Source organism: Sorex fumeus, unplaced genomic scaffold (genome assembly GCF_029834395.1).
Source record: "Sorex fumeus unplaced genomic scaffold, SorFum_2.1 ptg000098l, whole genome shotgun sequence".
NCBI classification, from domain to species: Eukaryota; Metazoa; Chordata; class Mammalia; order Eulipotyphla; family Soricidae; genus Sorex; species Sorex fumeus.
This window is the reverse complement of record NW_026606155.1, coordinates 5,234,249-5,251,927: the sequence shown is the minus strand read 5'-3', so window position 1 is coordinate 5,251,927 and position 17,679 is coordinate 5,234,249. Positions and strand designations below refer to the sequence as shown.

The window sequence follows — 17,679 nt, the reverse complement described above, 5'->3', positions numbered from 1 at the left end:
CCAGGAGTAACCCCTGTGCATTGCTGGGTGTGACCCAAAAAGAAAAAAAATTGTTTCCATTATGGTGAGTCACCACCTATACTATAGTTATTATTATTATTATTATTATTATTATTATTAGTGAATCGCCATGAGGTACAGTTACAGACTTACAAACTTTTGTGCTTGCATTTCAGTCATACAATGATCGAGTACACGTCCCTCCACCAGCGCCCATTCTCCACCACCAATGGTCCCAGCATCCCTCCCACCACCCCCACCCCATCCCCTCCATTCCACCCTGCCTCTGTAGAAGGGAATTCTCTCTCTCTCTCTCTCTCTCTCTCTCTCTCTCTCTCTCTCTCTCTCTCTCTCTCTCTCCTTTTGGGTGTTGTGGTTTGCAGTAGAGGTATTAAGTGGCCATCATGTTCTGTTCATAGTCTACTTTCAGCCCGCATTTCCCACCTGGGGTACTATTTCTTTCACAGGGTTTGAAGAGCAGCTGCTGCGCTAGAATCTTTCTAAGGCAAACATGGCTGATCTGTCCAGTGGTGCTCGGGGGGGTCATTGGTACCAGGGCGCAAACCCTGGGCCTCAGATATGCTAGGTCTGTACCCCACCACATGAACTGCACCCCCAGGGGACTTTCATTCCCACAAGTCAACCTTTGTGAGCTGTCACAGTTCATGGTATTTCTCAAGTGGAGTTTTTGGTGTTTTTTTTAATTTATTTATTTTATTTTTGAGCCACACCCAGCAATGCTCAGGGGTTACTTCTGGCTCTGCAATCAGGAACTACTTCCGGCAGTGCATAGGGGACCATATGGGATGCTGGGAATAGAACCCGGGTCTGCTGCGTGCAAGGCAAACGCCCTACCCATTGTGCTATCACTCCAGTCCCGAGTTTTTGGTTCTTGGAGCAGAATCACAACATGGTTTACCATGTGCAGGATTTCTAACCTTCTTCACCCCCTGAATCAGATTCTCATGGGGGTGGGGGCAGGAAATCGCCAAGTCTTCACCAAGTCCTTGGAGACTTTTTCTTTGTTCCAGAACTTTCCCTAAGTTCCAGACATTAGTCCCATGGATCTTAGGTGCCTTCTACCTTACTCACATCTCAGCTGCTGCCCTCTGCAAGCGAAGGGGCAAGTTCTTCTCCAAGCTTTGAGAGGGTCCGTCCATCCCTTAGGCCCAGGGCAGGGGACATGGAAGAGGAGTTTGTTCCGTTTCCTGGGTCTGCCTCCCCATGCTTCACCTCCCAGATCAAGTTTGGGAGCATCTGGGGGCAGAAACTCTTCACATCTTGCCTCCACCTCACACTTGCTCCTTGCACAGCATTTGCAATCAAGGCCGTGCTTGGGAAATGCTGCCTTTACTGGTGGTTTTGTTGACGCAGCCACACTTGCTTCTTGAAACCTTAACTCTTTTTTTTTTTTTTTTTTTTTGCTTTTTAGGTCATACCCGGCGATGCTCAGGGGTTACTCTTGGCTCTGCACTCAGGAGTTACTCCTGGTGTTCTGGTGTTGCTCAAGGGACCATATGGGATGATGGGAATTGAACCCGGGTCAGCCGCGTGCAAGGCGAACGCCCTCCCCGCTGTGCTATTGCTCTAGCCCTGAAAACTTAACTCTTACCGCCATCTCTCACGACCTTGAGAAATGACCCAAAGGGAGGCAAATGCTGATTGTGAGCCCTTGACCTCACACCTTAACCCCCATCTGTAAGCATCTCCCCGATCTGTAAAGATTTGTAAACCTTGACCACAGACAAACTCCCCTGAAATGCAAATGATCTCTCCTGCTCTTCATTTAGGGATATGTCTCTCACTTCCTCCTTACTCACACATTCGAGGAGCTTGTTTGTTCCACTCTCTCAGGACCCCCCAGTTTCTCTAAAAGGATCTTCAGCACTGTTCTGCCACTTTCGGTATCTGGTTCAGCTTTGGGGCATACCCGCTGGTGCCGTGGTGCTAGTCCTAACTCCACGCTCAGGGATCACATGTGTGGTGCTGAGTATGGAACCGGGTCAGCTACATGCAAGGCCAGTGCCTTCCTCCCATAGTCCAGTTTGTGTGTATAATAGCTAATATGTCCACTTCTTTTCTCCAGTGGGGTATGGACTAGTTTCTAGTCACTTTATATGCCAGGAACAGCACCAGGTTTTCCCATCGGACCATCCAGTAAATAATAGTTGACTTAAGAAACTCATTGTTCCTCCATCCAGCTCCTTTTCAGGTGGGCCAGGGCAGGTTGGAAACCAGTGCCTGGATGGCACAGTGGGGGCTGCTGTGTCCCCGTGGGTATCTCTCCTGCAGGACACTAGTTCCAACCAGCCCTCCTGTCCCACAGTAGGGCCTCAGGACATGTTCTTGGAGCTCAGAGCAGTTCCCCACGCCCTCCTTCCTCCCAGGGGTTGGTTGTGAAGAACATGTCAAAGGTGAAACCTTTGGGAATGATTTCAATAATACAGGTTGCTTTTCGGCTTTGCTTTCTGAAAGGAAGATTCTGGGAGACACAGACATGGGCTTAGGGTGAAGCTCCTGCCACCAACAAATGAAGTTCTTTGGATCAGCTAAATCCCACCTTGCAAAGCTCAGCAGTGTTGGGGATGGGATGGGGAGGGGGTTCAGTGCTTAGGGCTTACTCCAGGCTTTTTGCTCATGGGTCACTCCTGGAAGGCTCAGGGGACCATATGGGGTGCCGGGGATTGAACCCAAGTCATCCACATGCAAGGCAAGCACCTTATCCACTGTACTATATATAGTTCTGGCCCCAAGAGTGGCTTTGTAAGGACTTTACAATATCTTCAAACTGGATATGGAATGGCCATCTTCCCTTTGCCATAGATTCCCTGGTGCACAGGAGTTAACTCAAGTGTGACGTGAAAGGAAATTGTTCATTTCCCACCGAAGGCCTCGGCATTTGGTATACACCCACAGCTTCCAGTTACGGGCTCAGCTCCCTGGTCCGTCAAATGGAAATCCTGACAGCTTGTGAACATGAGCATTTTCTGGTGTTGTTATAAATTGTCTGAGCATAGCTCACTGATCATCTCGCAGTAAACAACTGTGTGTTTAAAGTCTTTACTTTTATTTTTAGTCTTTCTGAGTCAGTCTTGGAGGCACATCCAGAGAAACTCAGGGGCTATTCCTGGCTCTATGCTCAGGAGTGACCCCTGGCAGAGCTCAGGGGACCAGAGGTGCTGTCAGGAATTGATCTAGGGTCAGCTGAACACAAGGCAGATGCCTTAATCCCTGTACCGTCTCTCTGGCCCAAGTTTACATCATAGAAGCAATTAGACAATGGAAGTGTCTGTTCTGGAATCCAACCTCAAGGGGGTAGCTCTTTCGCACTTTAAACATTTGTTATCAAACTCTGCACCATCTGGAGTATTGGCTAGCATGAAAAATGTGAGAAGGAGCTCTCCATCGGAGAAAGAGTGCCATACGAGACGTAAGGTTGGCCTAACAGACTGTGCGAACCAGTCCCCTGGCATGAATGAGGCTGACGGTTCCAAGCAAACCTGGCATCCTTCGACGCAGCCTTGAGGCTGTGAGTTTCATTATGGCTCCGTCACCTAGAAGTCAGCAAGACGAAAATGACAGAGAGCAACTTTGGTCAGGCGCTCACTGTGGAGCAGGCGAAGATGCTGGGATTCAACAGCCGGGAGATGCCAGTTAAGAGGACTGCACCCACCAGAATGGTTCAGATGAATATTGGCAAGAAGAAGAAGGAACTGCAACTCTCAGATGTTGGGAAGGGCAGGGTAAATCGGTCCCTCCACTCTGCTGAGCACCAACTTCCTCTGATTCATGAATTTCACTCCTAAGTATATGTATCCAGTAAGCAATGTGCGCATATGTTCCTCCAAAAGGCATACACCAGAATGTTTATAGAAACATAACTCAGAACAGCTCCAAATTGGGAACCACCCAAGTATATATCTCGAGTTGAATGTCCCTCTTCAGCCCACCCTTCCAGGGCCCGTCTAGGTTCTTAACATCAAACGTATTGTGCAACTTACTTGATAGATTGGTGGTGTTTCCATTAGGTTCCAGATCCCTTAACTGCCTCTTCTCGAAGCTCCCTTGACTCCCATCAGCCTCCCGGGAGCCATGAAGGGTGGAAGGAAGAGGGTAGGAGAGAGCAGTTGGGAAGAGGGAGTGTTCCAGAGAGAAGCGTTGTATCTTTGGCTTTGTAGCAAACCTCCCTCAATTAGGGACTTAACCATCACGGCCCTGTCTTGCCATGAGCTCTCTCTGCTGGAGGGGGCTCTCTGGCTCTGTCTGTGCATTTGTCCAGCTCAGCAACTGCACCCTAGTGTTGCTTCTTGGGGACAGAAATGTTCAAGGTTTTCATCAGATGAGTTGGGGTTGCCATTCCTTTCCGTCTTACATAACTGGGGTCTGGAGAGAAAAAGAGAAAATTGCTAGACGTGGTAATGTCCACACCTGAAGCGTCCTCACTTCTGCATTCTGCAGGTGGGAGTATGGACTCCATCCGGAATGCCACTGGAAGGGAATTAGGTCACACTTTTCTTCTCTGTGTGTGTTTGGAGTGGAGCAAGGGGGCCATCCCTGTGATGCTCAGGGCTTATTGCTGACGCTGGGCTCAGGCATCACTCCTAGCGGTGCTCTGTGATTATGTAGGGTGCTGAGAACCAAACCAGGGCCAGCTGCATGCAGGCAACACCTTAACCCCCGCACTCTCTCCTTGGCCCGGAGTCCACCTTTCACTGGGGTGTGTTTTCGTTGTGGGCAGGGGTGGGGGTGGGGTTGGAGACAGTAAGTGCTTACTGCACAGGCGCAGTTTGTTTAGCAGTTCTTGGGGAAGAAAGTGGCCCAGGCCACATTCTGGACTGGGAGTCTGGATTCTCGCCTGAAGGTGACCTGGCCTCTCAGGACCTCAGTTTCCCGCCTGGCAATGAGGAAAGATTGCACAGGTGAAATGAGAGGCCGTCCCCACCCATGATGCTGTGTCCAGGCTTCTGGCCTGCATCCTACCCTGACCCTCGAGACCTCAGTCCTTGGAATCCCTTCCACAGCCACCCCTGTCCACAGGAATAATCCCGGGCCCTGTTCCTGACTCCTTCTTCCATCACAATGGAAATTGGAGAGTCTCTTAAAGAAAACACCCACAGCCTCCTAAGTCGCTTCCTCCCACACAGAGAAGTTTCAAATTTCCAAATCTGAAAAATCATGAAGAAGTCGGTGTGAAGCAAACTTGGATTTCTGGGTGCATTGAGAAAATGGAAACAAGAGGTGTGCTGCTTTCCGGCAAGTGTTTGCCTGAAATCTAAGAGAAACTGCCATAATGACACTGAAATATATATATATATATATACATATATATATATATGAATGTGTATTTAGGTTTGGGGCCACACTTGTGGTGTTCAGGAGTTACTCCCAGCTCTGTGCTCAGGAGTCATGCCTTGTTCAGGGGGCCATGTGGTGCTGGGGATCAAACCTGGGCCTCCCACACACAGCATGCATTCAGCTCATGGAGCTGTGGAGCCCCCAAATTCTGGAATTTTGGGGGGTTTTGTTTGGGCAGTCCCCCAGCTTATACAAGCGCCTACGCTGTGGACACGGGATGACCCGACAGCAAATCACAGGGACCCTATTGTGACAATGCAGAATGGATCGTCTCACGTTCCGACAGGAAACAGGACCACACTCAGTCAGGCTTTTACTGCAGAATCTACACTAGGCACATTTTGGGGCATTCTCAGCCGCGCAACATCTTATTATCTTGTTTTTACTTTGGAGAACCCCGCAGGCTACTGAAAGTTATCCTGCACGCACGGCAGAGTCTAGCAAATTCCCGTGTCGTACTCAATATGCCAAATACCAGTAACAATGATAGGTCTCATTCTCTTAGCCCTGAAAGAGCATTGAATATGGCTCTTTTAAAAATCTCATGGCTAGGACGAAGGAGACGTTGCTGGTGCCTGCTCAAGGCAATCGATGAACAACAGGATGATCGTGATTGTGATCGTGTTTGTTTGGGGGGCCTACTCAGTGGTGCTCAGGAGTAACTCCTGGAGGTGCTTGTGGGGACTCTGTGTAGTATCAGGGAATAAAGTGGGATTGATCACCTGCAAGGCAAGAGCCTTAACCCTTGTCCTATCTTTCTGGCCCTTTCAGGGTATTCTAAAAATGTTCTCAGTTTAAAAGCAATGACAGGGGCTGGAGAGATAGCACAGCGGGTAGGGCGTTTGCCTTGCATGCAGCCGACCTGGGTTCAATTCCCAGCATCCCATATGGTCCCCTGAGCACTGCCAGGCGTAAATTCCTGAGTGCAGAGCCAGGAGTAACCCCTGTGCATCGCTGGGTGTGACCTAAAAAGCAAATAAATAAATAAATAAATAAATAAGTAAATAAAAGCAATGACAGTTGTCAGCATTGGGACAAAAACGTTCTCACCTTCCTGAAATAATTTGACGAAGAGCTTTGTCGCAGGGCAGTGGTCGAGCATGTTTCTTGCATGTATGGGGCCTTTTCTGGTTCTCAGCACTTCATGACCCCCCAAACACCACTGGGTGTGGCTCTGATACAGCCCTCTGAGCTCCCCCAGAGGGACTCCCATGATCATAGCAAACTACCACCTCCGATTTTTTTTCTTTTCCTTTCCATTGTTTTTTGTGGGAACGTTTGTGGCATTCTCAGTTGCTCCCCATCTCTTCCTCAGGCCCTACCAGCCTACGCAGAAACCATGTCCTTTGTAGGTCTATGGTCCTGTGACTTGGCACAGGTGGGTGATAGGAAACGGGGACTGGCCAAGGGGTCCTTAGAGGACCAGTACAGGGCTGGCTATCATAGTTTGGGACTCGGGCATTTGATGTCTGAAGAGGTGAGACCCCCAAAAATCTTGACATGAAGGGTGTGTTGAGAGAACCTGAGCTATCATGGGCAGCTGGGCTTGCCCCGTGCATCTTGTTCTAAAGCCCCCAAACTACCCACCCCTGGAGCCACCCTGTCTCTCGTCCCTGAGTTCCATCAGTGATGTGTCTCCTTCATGCTTACGCCTCTCTCCTATGACTCGCTGTGGGCTGTGTCCAAAAGCATCTTTTCTTTCATACTTGAGGTCACGTGGTTTCAAGCACGGCTATATCCATGCTCTTGGTGTGCAGAACCGCTGCCCCTCCACTGCCACCAAAGTGCCCAGGACCCTCCACTATTGTCCTCTGTCTCCTCTGCTAGGCCCCTCTGCTCCTCCGCCCAAAGGGCTGGGTTTGTTGTATTGTGAATGGTTCATTTCCCTGCTTTTCTCTGCACTGTTCTATGGGTGAGATCATCTGATATCTGTCCTTCTTCTTCCTGACTTATTTCACTTAACTCTGGCAAATTTCATCCAAGTTGGAACAATAAGGTAAGATTTTTGTCTTTTTTATAGCTGTATAGTAATCCTTCATGTATGTATTTAGATATAGATATACAGACACAAACACACCATACCTTTGTCCCCTTATCTGTGGCGGACATTGGGTTGCTTCCCTTTCCTTTGCACTGCAGAGAATATGGATGTGCATATATATATATTTTTTTCAAACAATTGTGTTTGTGTTGGTTATTTAGGTAGATGCCAAAGAACAAAATTTCTGGGCATCATGGAAGTTCTGTTTGTAATTACTGAGAAAGTCTCTATATCATTTTACAGAGAAACCAAACCACAGACCATTCTCACCAATGGTGTATGGTGGCTCCCTTGTCCCCATGTCTGTGCCACTACTGGCTGTTTCAGTTCTGTTTGGGATCTGCCATTTTCCCTGGTGTGAGGCGATAGCTCACTGCGTTGATTGACGCTTCCCTGCTACTAAGTGATGATCAACACTTTTCACATGCCACTAGTCGTCCATCTGTCTCCTTCAAGGAAGTGTCTGTTCACCTCCCCTCATTTTTGATGCGGTCATTTGTTTTGTTGTTAAGCTCTGCACATGTTTTAAATATCTTGGTTATTAGCATCTTTTTTGGGTCACACCAAGCGATGTTCAGGGATGACTCCTGGCTCTGCACTGAGGAATCACTCCTGGCGGTGGTTGGAGTAGTAATCCCTGAGTAGTAAGCCCATAATCCTTGAGTTGTGGCCCAAGAACCAAAAATAGGAAGGGGAGATAGTTCAGGGGTGAAGGCAGTGGCCTTGTATGCAGTCAATTCCGGCACTGTGTATGGTCCTCCAAGCACCTCCAGGAGTGATCCCTGAGTACAGAACAAGGAGTAACCCTTGAGCATCATCAAGTATGGCCAAAAATAGTCAAAACAAATTGTTTTGAGCCTGGACTAGGCAACTAGGCATTAGTTGCTGTTAAGGGATTAATGCCGATCAAAATGACAATACAGAGCTTTTACAGTTTCACCTTGATGAATTGTTTTAATTAGGGACTAAGACCAAAGGTGCTCCAAGGAGATCTGGAACCACTCACGGGTGATGCTCAGCTTGAGTCCATACTTAGAGGTGCCAGGTATCACACCTCTAAGTATTGATGCCTCCAGGTCCATACTTAGAGGTGCCAGGTATCACACCAGGTATGTGCAGTAGCTCTGACCTACGTCCCTAGCCCCGATTAAAATTTGGAGTGGGTGAAGAGTGGTGAATCACACCCTTCAGTGCTCAGGAAGCTGCTCCCGGTACTTGCGGGACTCAAACCCAGGCAGGCTTCTGCATGCAAAATGCTCCCCAAACCGCTGTGCTAGTTCACCAGTTCCCCTAGGATTCATTTTTGATGGGTCTGTAGCTGGTGGCACAGTGGGAGGCTGTGGGTCTCCTGCCCTCGTCCGGGTGTCCCTAGTCACTTCCTTTCAAACCCTAGGGACACCACGATCCATCGGTTCAGAATGGAGGGTTACAGTCACATTCAGACTGACCTGAAGAGGCTCCAGGAAGCTGCACTGCTGGGCCGGATTCCCTGCCCTCCCCTCCCCCCTTCAGACTCACGTGCTCTGCATCTCCTCCCAGCCACTCATCTGCTCCCAGACCCAGGGGTCTGAACACAAATCAGAAAGCTCAGCCTTGATGCGCAGGGAATAAATTGTGTATCGAAAGTGCCAACAGTACAATCAGTCTCCTTTATGTGCCTGTGGAAAGCAGGGACACCAAACGCATGGGGCTTCACGGATTCTTTAAAACCAACTTAATGACATCATTTGTTGCAAGAGACACACATAGACTCAGAAACAAATGCTGTTGTTGTTTCTTTTTAGCCCATGGAGATTTGAAGGAGAGAGTCAGTTTCTCATGCCAGCCAGTGCCCTGATTTTGACATCACATGTGTATGAATGTTTGTGTCCACCAACAAATGACAGAAGCTTGGTTCATCTCCTTCACTTCTTCCTATATTCTCACGTCATTCCTGACTGTGACTTGTATTCTGCCTTGTCAGGCAGAAGGAGCTCAGGCCCTGGACTGGGAGATAGCTCAGTGCCTAAAACACCAGGCATGCAAGCATCAGGTGGTGAGTTCGATCCCCAGTGCAGCCACATACAACAACACCAGCATCCCAGCAGCTCTGCTGTTCGTTTGTGCCTGGCTGTTCTGCTCTCTGAGATCTCCATCATCAGAGGGCTCAAGAGATGATTCAGAGGACTGGCACAAGAATGATGGTGCCCTGGGTTTCAACCTTGGCATCTCATGTTTCCCTGACACCACTAGGTGTGCCCCCCTCAACAAAAAAAGAAATGGGGGTCAGAAGGATAGTACAGCAGGTAAAGGGTTTGTCTTGCATGCAGCCAACCCAGATTCAATCCCCAGCACCACATATGGTCCCTGGAGCACCACCGGGAACGACGCCTGAGGGCAGAGCAAGGAGTCAGCCCTGAGCATCACCAAGTGTAGTTCCTCCCAAACAAACAAAAAAAATCATGACAGCAACAGAACAGAGCAGGTCATCGGAAGTATTAGCTCCCATCAAACCCGTGTTACGTTTGGTTTCTGTGGTGCTGGGATCTACCTAGGTCTTTGCCATTGTGCTTAATCCCTGTGCAAACCAAATGTTTTAAAACTGAATAAATAAGAGAGTCCGGACATTTAAAATCTCTGGCACAGAACCACTGGAAGTGTCATTCACGGGAAAAATTCTGCTGCTTAATCTGCTCAAACCAAGCCCCGTATGAGCCGACTCCCTCCTCCCCCAAGTAGTCATAGTACGACCCTGATGCTCGTTCGCTCTGGGGCCCCGTGGCCCCTGACTTTGATCTTGACTCTCGGGAGTAGTGGGTTGTCCCAGCCGGGAGGCGGAGCTCCCTCTGCTTAAGGACCTCACAGTCCAGGTCATCTTGTGTGGCCCTTGAAGTTAACCCAATCAATGACTGTTCAACTCTCCCAGAAAGGGGTGGCACTTGTTTTCTCTGGCCTGATAGCTTTGGGGTACATGTTCTGACTTCCATTTTCTCTCTTCTCAGTACAGAACCCTCCACAGGTTTCAGGGTTCACTGGGCTGGAGGAGGAGGCCACTGCATCCTCAGTCAGGGGATAATTGCTTGATGCCTCGGTTCCTCTGGGTTCTTGGGACCAAGAAGGAAAAGATAGTCTCAGCTCCATCCCTAAGCTCAGAGTTTTTTTTCCTTCATTTCCCTCCCATCGCCTCGTTTCAGCTGAGATAGGGTCAGGAAAGGTAATGGTGAGACTGGGGTTCCACGTAGCCAATCGAACCTGGTAAGAAACCTCAGTGTCAGCACAGGCTTTGATCTGAAGGAAATGCTGGAACCTGGGAGCCCCTCTGTGCTTCCTTTGTGGGTTTCTGTCAGAGCCAGAGCTGTGCAGGCTCCAACAAAGCCTCTTCCAGTGGCTACGGGACCGTTAGCTACAGGGGTGCAGCGCCCAGGCCCCATTGTGAGAGCCCCACAGAGAGCGCAGCTCTATTCTGTGTCTCCTTTCCCTGAGTGATGTACATTGTCCCACGGTTGGTATTCTTAGTGGCACGTCTGCGCGCGTGGGTGGAAAGGTCTAGAAGGTGAGGATTGGGAACAGTAAGAAGCCAAGCAAAAGACACACACCTTTTCTATTCTTTCCAAAATCAATCAACACATCAGCTTTCATTTTGCAAGAATAGATGTACGTTTGAAGAATTTTGTTTAAAAGAGGAGACCATCTTGAACACATTTCTCATTTCTGCTTGTGCCGGCCCTGCTGTTTCTCTGCCCATAACATCTGCATGTACTTACACACCCATGCACACTCACACAGTCTCACACACCCACACTCACTCACCCACTCACACCCATGCACACTCACACACACCCACACATCCACATATGTACAGTCACATGTGCACACGTGGGTTGCATGGTGACCTTGTACAGTATACCACCAAGTACACCACACATGCACAATCACAGGTACAGACCCACATATGTGCACTCATGTAAATTCACACATGCATGATCACATGTGCACACATTCATGCACACACACACACACACACACACACCCTTTGCCTGACTTACTCTTTTGTTGTTGTTGTTGTCCAGGGCCACTCTGTGGTCATGCTCAGGATTACTCCTGGCTCTGCTCTCAGGAATCACTCCTGACAACGCATGGAGAACCATATGGGATGCCGGGAATCGAACCCATGTTGGCGGAACATGCAAGGCAAACACCATCCCTGCTGGAATATTTCTCTGGCCCCTCATTTCTCTTAAGTTTTCAAATGTCCCTGCATTGTCTTTCCAAGTGTGAGAGGAGGTTCCCTTCTTACACAACACAGTGACCCCCATCCCCTGGCTAGAGTATTTCTCCATGAGGGTGGGTGCTGCGTCTGTCCATTATTCCCACAGCTCTATCCCTGGGGTCCAGAATAGTACTGTAGCCCCTTTTAAGAATAAATGGCTCCTAACCAGTCTGGGGCATGTGCGCGACGAGTGATAGCACAGTGGGTAGGGTGTTTGCCTTGCACGCAGCCAACATGGCCGACCCGAGTTCGATTCCTCCGCCCCTCTCAGAGAGCCCGGCAAGCTACTGAGAGTATCTCGCCCATACGGCAGAGCCTGGCAAGCTCCCCGTGACGTATTCGATATGCTAAACCCAGTAACAACAAAATCTCCAATGGAGACGTTACTGGGCCCGCTCAAGCAAATCGATGAACAACGGGAGGGCCTTTACCTTTACCTTTACCTAACCAGTCTGGATGAGCCTTGCCTTTGTCTGAGCCTCTATCTGTGAGAACTTGTCTGTTGATTATGATTGCTTGGTCATGTACTGTACAAAGTCACTGCAGAAATCCATCCCACTCATCACTACATCACTGCAGTGCTGAATCACCTGGACAGTGTGGCACGTGGCACCCCAAGGACCATCAGTGACCCCTCTCTGAAAAACAGTGTCTTCAGAAGGAAACACAGGGGCTGGAGCAATAGCACAGTGGGTAGGGCGTTTGTCTTGCATGCGGCCGACCTGGGTTCGATTCCCAGCATCCCATATGGTCCCCCCGAGCATCGCCAGGAGTGATTCCTGAGTGCGTGAGCCAGGAGTAACCCCTGTGCATCGCTAGGTGTGACCCAAAAAGCTAAAAAAAAAAATAGAAGGAACACAATCCCCTCTTCCCCGTTCCCCCGACCCCCATCCACACCAATTTCCGGGAAAAGTGCTTTCCACTGAGTCCTTTCACAAAACTGTTTCTTCAGGTCCTTGGCCAGACATCAAAGCCCCAAACTGCCCCCTCACACGTCTCTCCTCTGGTTTCCGTCCCCTGCAGGGTTTGGCATGACCACGCCCACGACGGTGGAAGGGAAAATCTTTCTGATCTTCTATGGCCTGGTGGGCTGCGCAAGCACCATCCTGTTCTTCAACCTCTTCCTGGAGCGTCTCATCACCGTCATCGCCTACGTCATGAAGTCGTGCCACCAGCGGCAGCTGCGGAGACAGGGGGCCCTGCCCCAGGAGAGCCCCGCCAAGCCGGGTGCGCCCCACACAGACGGCCTGAGTGCCTGGAAGCCCTCGGTGTACTATGTCATGCTCATCCTGTGCGTGGCTTCGCTCCTCGTGTCCTGCTGTGCCTCGGCCATGTACGCCGCCTTCGAGGGCTGGACCTACTTGGACTCGCTTTACTTCTGCTTCGTGGCCTTCAGCACCATCGGCTTTGGGGACCTGGTCAGCAGCCAGAACGCCAAGTATGACAGCCAGGAGCTCTACCGCCTGGCCAACTTTCTCTTCATCCTCATGGGCGTCTGCTGCATCTACTCCTTGTTCAACGTCATCGCCATCCTCATCAAACAGTTGGTGAACTGGATCCTGCGGAAGCTGGAGCGGAGGTGCTGCCGCCTGGGCCCCGGGGTGCTCCTGCACACCCGCAGGAACGCCGTGACTCCGGGCCACTTGCACAACCGCGGGAACATCTCCATTGACACGGACGGGGTGCTGGAGAGTGACACGGATGGGCGGCGACTCTCCGGGGAGATGATCTCCATGAAGGACTTCCTGGCCACCAACAAGGTCTCGCTGGCCATCCTGCAGAAGCAGCTGTCGGACACGGCCAATGGCTACCCACACTATCCCGGCTCACTGTCCCAGGACGAGTTCTCGGGCGGGGTGGGAGCCCTGGCGATTATGAACAACAGGCTGGCGGAGACCAGTGGGGACAGGTAGATGCCAGGGGTCAGCCCTGGGCAGGCGGGCCCTGGGGATGGGGAGTTTGGACCAACAGGCTGTCCACTGGCCCCACTCTGCAGCCTAACTGTTTTCTGAAACCTCCAGCCCGGCCTTAGGAAGCCCCTCTCCGGGCCCCAGCCAAGAGTGGGCAGCCGGCAGGGCGGACACCTGAAACTTCCATGCCCATCTCCTTGTCTTCATCTCTTCCACCCAAATTCAGTCTTTCTACAAGAATCACAGAAGCATCCGCTTCACTCGCTGGTCTTAACTCTGGGATTCTGACTGGCATGGGAGGGAGCCCAATGGCCTGCTATGCTGGCCCTCAGTGGGAAGCAAGATCCCTGGAACCACGTTTCCTCCCTGAACTCTGAATGGCTGAAGCCGCCCCTTCAGAAGACACCAGAGCAGGGTGGTGTTTGACGGCGGCGTGTGTGCTCGCCTTTTACTGGGCTTCTTCCGAGCAAACTTGTCAGTGGTTCCAACGCGAGGGAAACCATCTGTTCTCTGCATCCTGCTTTTTCATTCTTATATTTTTAAGATCAAGGTGTCCGTGGGAGACCAAGTGGTAAGAGAACTAAACTTGGCTGCAGTTCTTTAAGCCTCAGCCAGGCGGTAGGAGAAATTAACTTGTGTAACTCAAGAAGAGTTTGGTTGCAGAAACAGTCTTTTTTTTTTTTTTACCGCTCTGCAATAATGGCTATTTATTTAAAAAGAACATTTAATAAATGCTCATTTTATTAACTAAGATGAACCTGTGTGCTCAGTGTGTGTGTGTGTGTGTGTGTGTGTGTGTGTGTGTGTATGCATACCCCAAATTGATCTGGCATTTAATGTGTTCAGAGAGCAGGGGATCGGTAAGCCTTTATCTTCAACCTTAATCCCAAGGATCTGGGGATTTTGTGAGAATTGTTTTGGTTTCTGGGCTGGAGGAACATTCTAGACCATGACATTTGACTTCTCATGTCTAATAATCCGTTTTGTTCTGCTTTCTGGGATTGCAGTAAATCTAGTTACATAACCTCTGAGCTGTCGAGCTGCTTCTGGAGTGCGGGAGGGGGGAGCTGAGTTAAAACGGGATCGCTGTAGCGGCTCCGAGCTGCGGAACACAGCGCTCACAGGAATGATGAAGAAAACCGGATGCAATGAAGGAGATAAAGCAGAAAAGCGCTTCCTGGCGAAACTCACAGGCGGAGCAGAAAGCAGAGCCCGAGACCTTCTGGAACCTTTCCACCCACCCCTTTTCCTGGAAGACCCTCGGGAACCCCCCTGCCACCACCTTGTCTCATCCACCAGCGGCAGAAGCCAGAGGGTTTCACTTTGTCTGAGCTCAGGGCTGATGGGAGCTGGGAGGTCCTTCCCCCATGCTCCCTGCAGCCTCCCACCCTCCTTCAGGGACTCCCACTTCAGGCTGCTCGTGTGTGTTTGTGTGTGTGTGTGTGTGTGTGTGTGTGTGTGTAGGGATCACCTTGAAAGTAATGTTCAAGTGGGTTGGGGGGGGGGGCACTCTGACTAGATAGTTCAATGATCAGACCCAACAGTGCTCATGGGACCAAATCCAGGGTCTTGTGGATGCAAAATAAATGCTCCAGTCCTTCATGCCATCTCCTCAGGCCTCTGAGACACCCCCACATTTTTTTTTGGTGATGGTTGTTTCCACCTTGCTCTCCGAAGGAGGCCTTGACCTCCATGTTCCTAGTACAGGGTAGGAACTAAGCAGGTCCTGGAGCCCCTAATCCAAATCTCTAAGACCTTGAGATGAGCCAGGAGGCAGGAGAGCATCCATGTAAACAAGGTCTGGCTTCCTAGAAGGTTGGTTTTACTGAACAGTTTTTGCAGGGAGATGTGATGTCAAAACACACTCCAAGTAGGATCCAAAATTGGTATTTAGTTGTTTAAGCTAACTAAGAAAAACAAAATTGAATTTATAATGAGCTTCCTGAGGAGTTCTCTTGGGGTCTTGGAGAATGAGTTTGTTCTCTTCTGGGGTGGAGGTTCCCTGACTGGCAGAACATTTGCGCAGCAGTAATTGGCACACCAATACAGGGAGAGATGTGCAGTACTTTTATGAGAGGGTGGGTGGGTGGATGGACGGATGGATGGATGGTGGGAGAAGAATGAATTGATATATAGGATGGAGGAAGGATGGAGAGATAAAAGGATGGACAAAAGGATAAATGGAATGATGGATAAATGGGAGGATGGGTGGAATGAAGGGAAGAAAGCTAGATGGATGATGGATTGATGGATGGATGGATAATGGATGAATGGATGGATGGATGGTGGATGGGTGGAAGAAAAGATAGATAAAAAATATATACCAAAAATTGCAAATCTATGAAATATTGCTTAGTTAAATCTGTTGTTTCTTTCAGATTAGACTAAGGACTGTTGCTCTCAGCATGAATTGGTCAACAAGAGAATTTGTCCTGTGTCACCTTGGTCCCCACTCCGCAGGATTCCAGCTTCCTTGACACTTCTGTTCAGTCATCTCTGAACTATCTCATCAGAGAGCTTTCTTCTCACTGGCAGCCTGCTGGTGAGAAGAGAGTGAGGGCAGAAGGCTTTGCGCTCAGCTCAGGCTCCAATGGCCCAAAGCTGCCCCCGAATGATAGAGGGTCCCCTAGACATGACCTGCTGTGGATGGGCTCACATCTCTTCAAGATTAGAAAGGTGGAGATGTCTTACTTAGGGCAGGGTTTCCAAAATAAAACAATTTCTCATCACTCTGTACTGCCTGAAACATAATTTTTGAATGTTTCTTTTGAGGGGAACATGCCCAGGGATGTTCATGGGTTACTCCTGGCTCTGCACTCAGGAATCACTCCAGGTGATGCTCAGGGTACCATATGGAATACCCTAGGTCGACCACGTGCAAGTCAAGTAAGTGTCTTTGCCACTGTGCTATCACTCCAGCCCGCTTTTGAATGTTTCTATAGACACAAGCTATTTATGTTGGATATTTTGGCACAGAAAAGGGTGTTCGGGCGATACCCAGTGGTGCTCAGAACTTACTCCTGCTCTGTGCTCAGGAAACCACATGTAGTACTGGGGATCATCAGGGTCCACTGCATGCAAGACCCATGCCTTAACCCTTTACTATCTCTCTGGCCCTGGGTGATGTTTTTATACTAAACCAAAGGATCTGCAGCCAGGTGTGTGTGAGCACTACTGCATGGGGAGCCACCCCGGAAGCCCCCCAGGTAACAATGTGTTAGAGCACAGCAAGCCCCAGGGAGCACTACACCCAGAGTGCAAGAGCACAATTCGAGAACATGGATCCGAGAGCATGTGCACGAGCACCACCCACTGGGGAACACTGCAGACTATGCATGAGCCCAGGGAGTCCCACAATCTCTCAGGAAGACCCCACCGCCAGGTGTATGAGCCCTGACCCAGACAATTCCTCAGCACCACATATGGTACCCCGAGCACCGCCAGGAGTGGTACCTGAGCACTGCCAGGAGTGATCCTTGAGCACTGTCAGGAGTGATCCTTGAACACTGCCAGGAGTGATCCTTAAGCACCACCAGGAGTGATCCCTGAGCACTACCAGGAGTGATTCCTGAATTCTACCAGGAGTGATCCCTGAGCACCACCAGGAGTGATTCCTGAGAACTGCCGAGAGTTATCCCCAAGCACCACGAGGAGTAATTACCAAGCACTGCCAGGAATGGTACATGAGCACTGCCAGGAGTGATCCTTAAGCACTATCAGGAGTGATCCCTGAGCACTGCCAGGAGTGATCCTCAAGCGCCACCAGGAGTGATCCCTGAGCACTGTCAGGAGTGACCCCCGAGCACCACCAGAAGTGATCCCTGAATACCGCCAGGAGTGACCCCTGAGCACCACCAGGAATGATCCCTGAGCACTACCAGGAGTGATTCCTGAATACCGCCAGGAGTGATCCCTGAGCACTGCCAGAAGTGATCCCTGAGCACTGCCAGGTGTAACCCTTGAAACAAAAATACATATTTACCCACATGTGCATGCATACCAACCTACATACTTACATTAAATAGAGTGCTAAGTATGTCATTCTAGTTCCTAAACTCACCAGGGCGGTGTCTGGTGTTGGGGAATCAAACCGGAGTTCTTTCTGCACTCCCCGCTGCCCAAAC

The 17,679-nt window shown here is 50.0% G+C and overlaps 1 protein-coding gene across 1 annotated transcript in view; it reads left to right on the top strand.

Moving 5' to 3' along the window:
• KCNK13 (potassium two pore domain channel subfamily K member 13) overlaps positions 1-14,308 on the top strand; it is a 75,999-nt gene extending 61,691 nt beyond the window's left edge. Inside the window, exon 2 of the mRNA XM_056134342.1 lies at positions 12,669-14,308. Within this exon, the coding sequence (XP_055990317.1) occupies positions 12,669-13,558 (890 nt within the window). The 3' untranslated portion in view covers positions 13,559-14,308. The remainder of the gene's footprint in view (positions 1-12,668) is intronic.
• Positions 14,309-17,679: the final 3,371 nt, after the last annotated feature.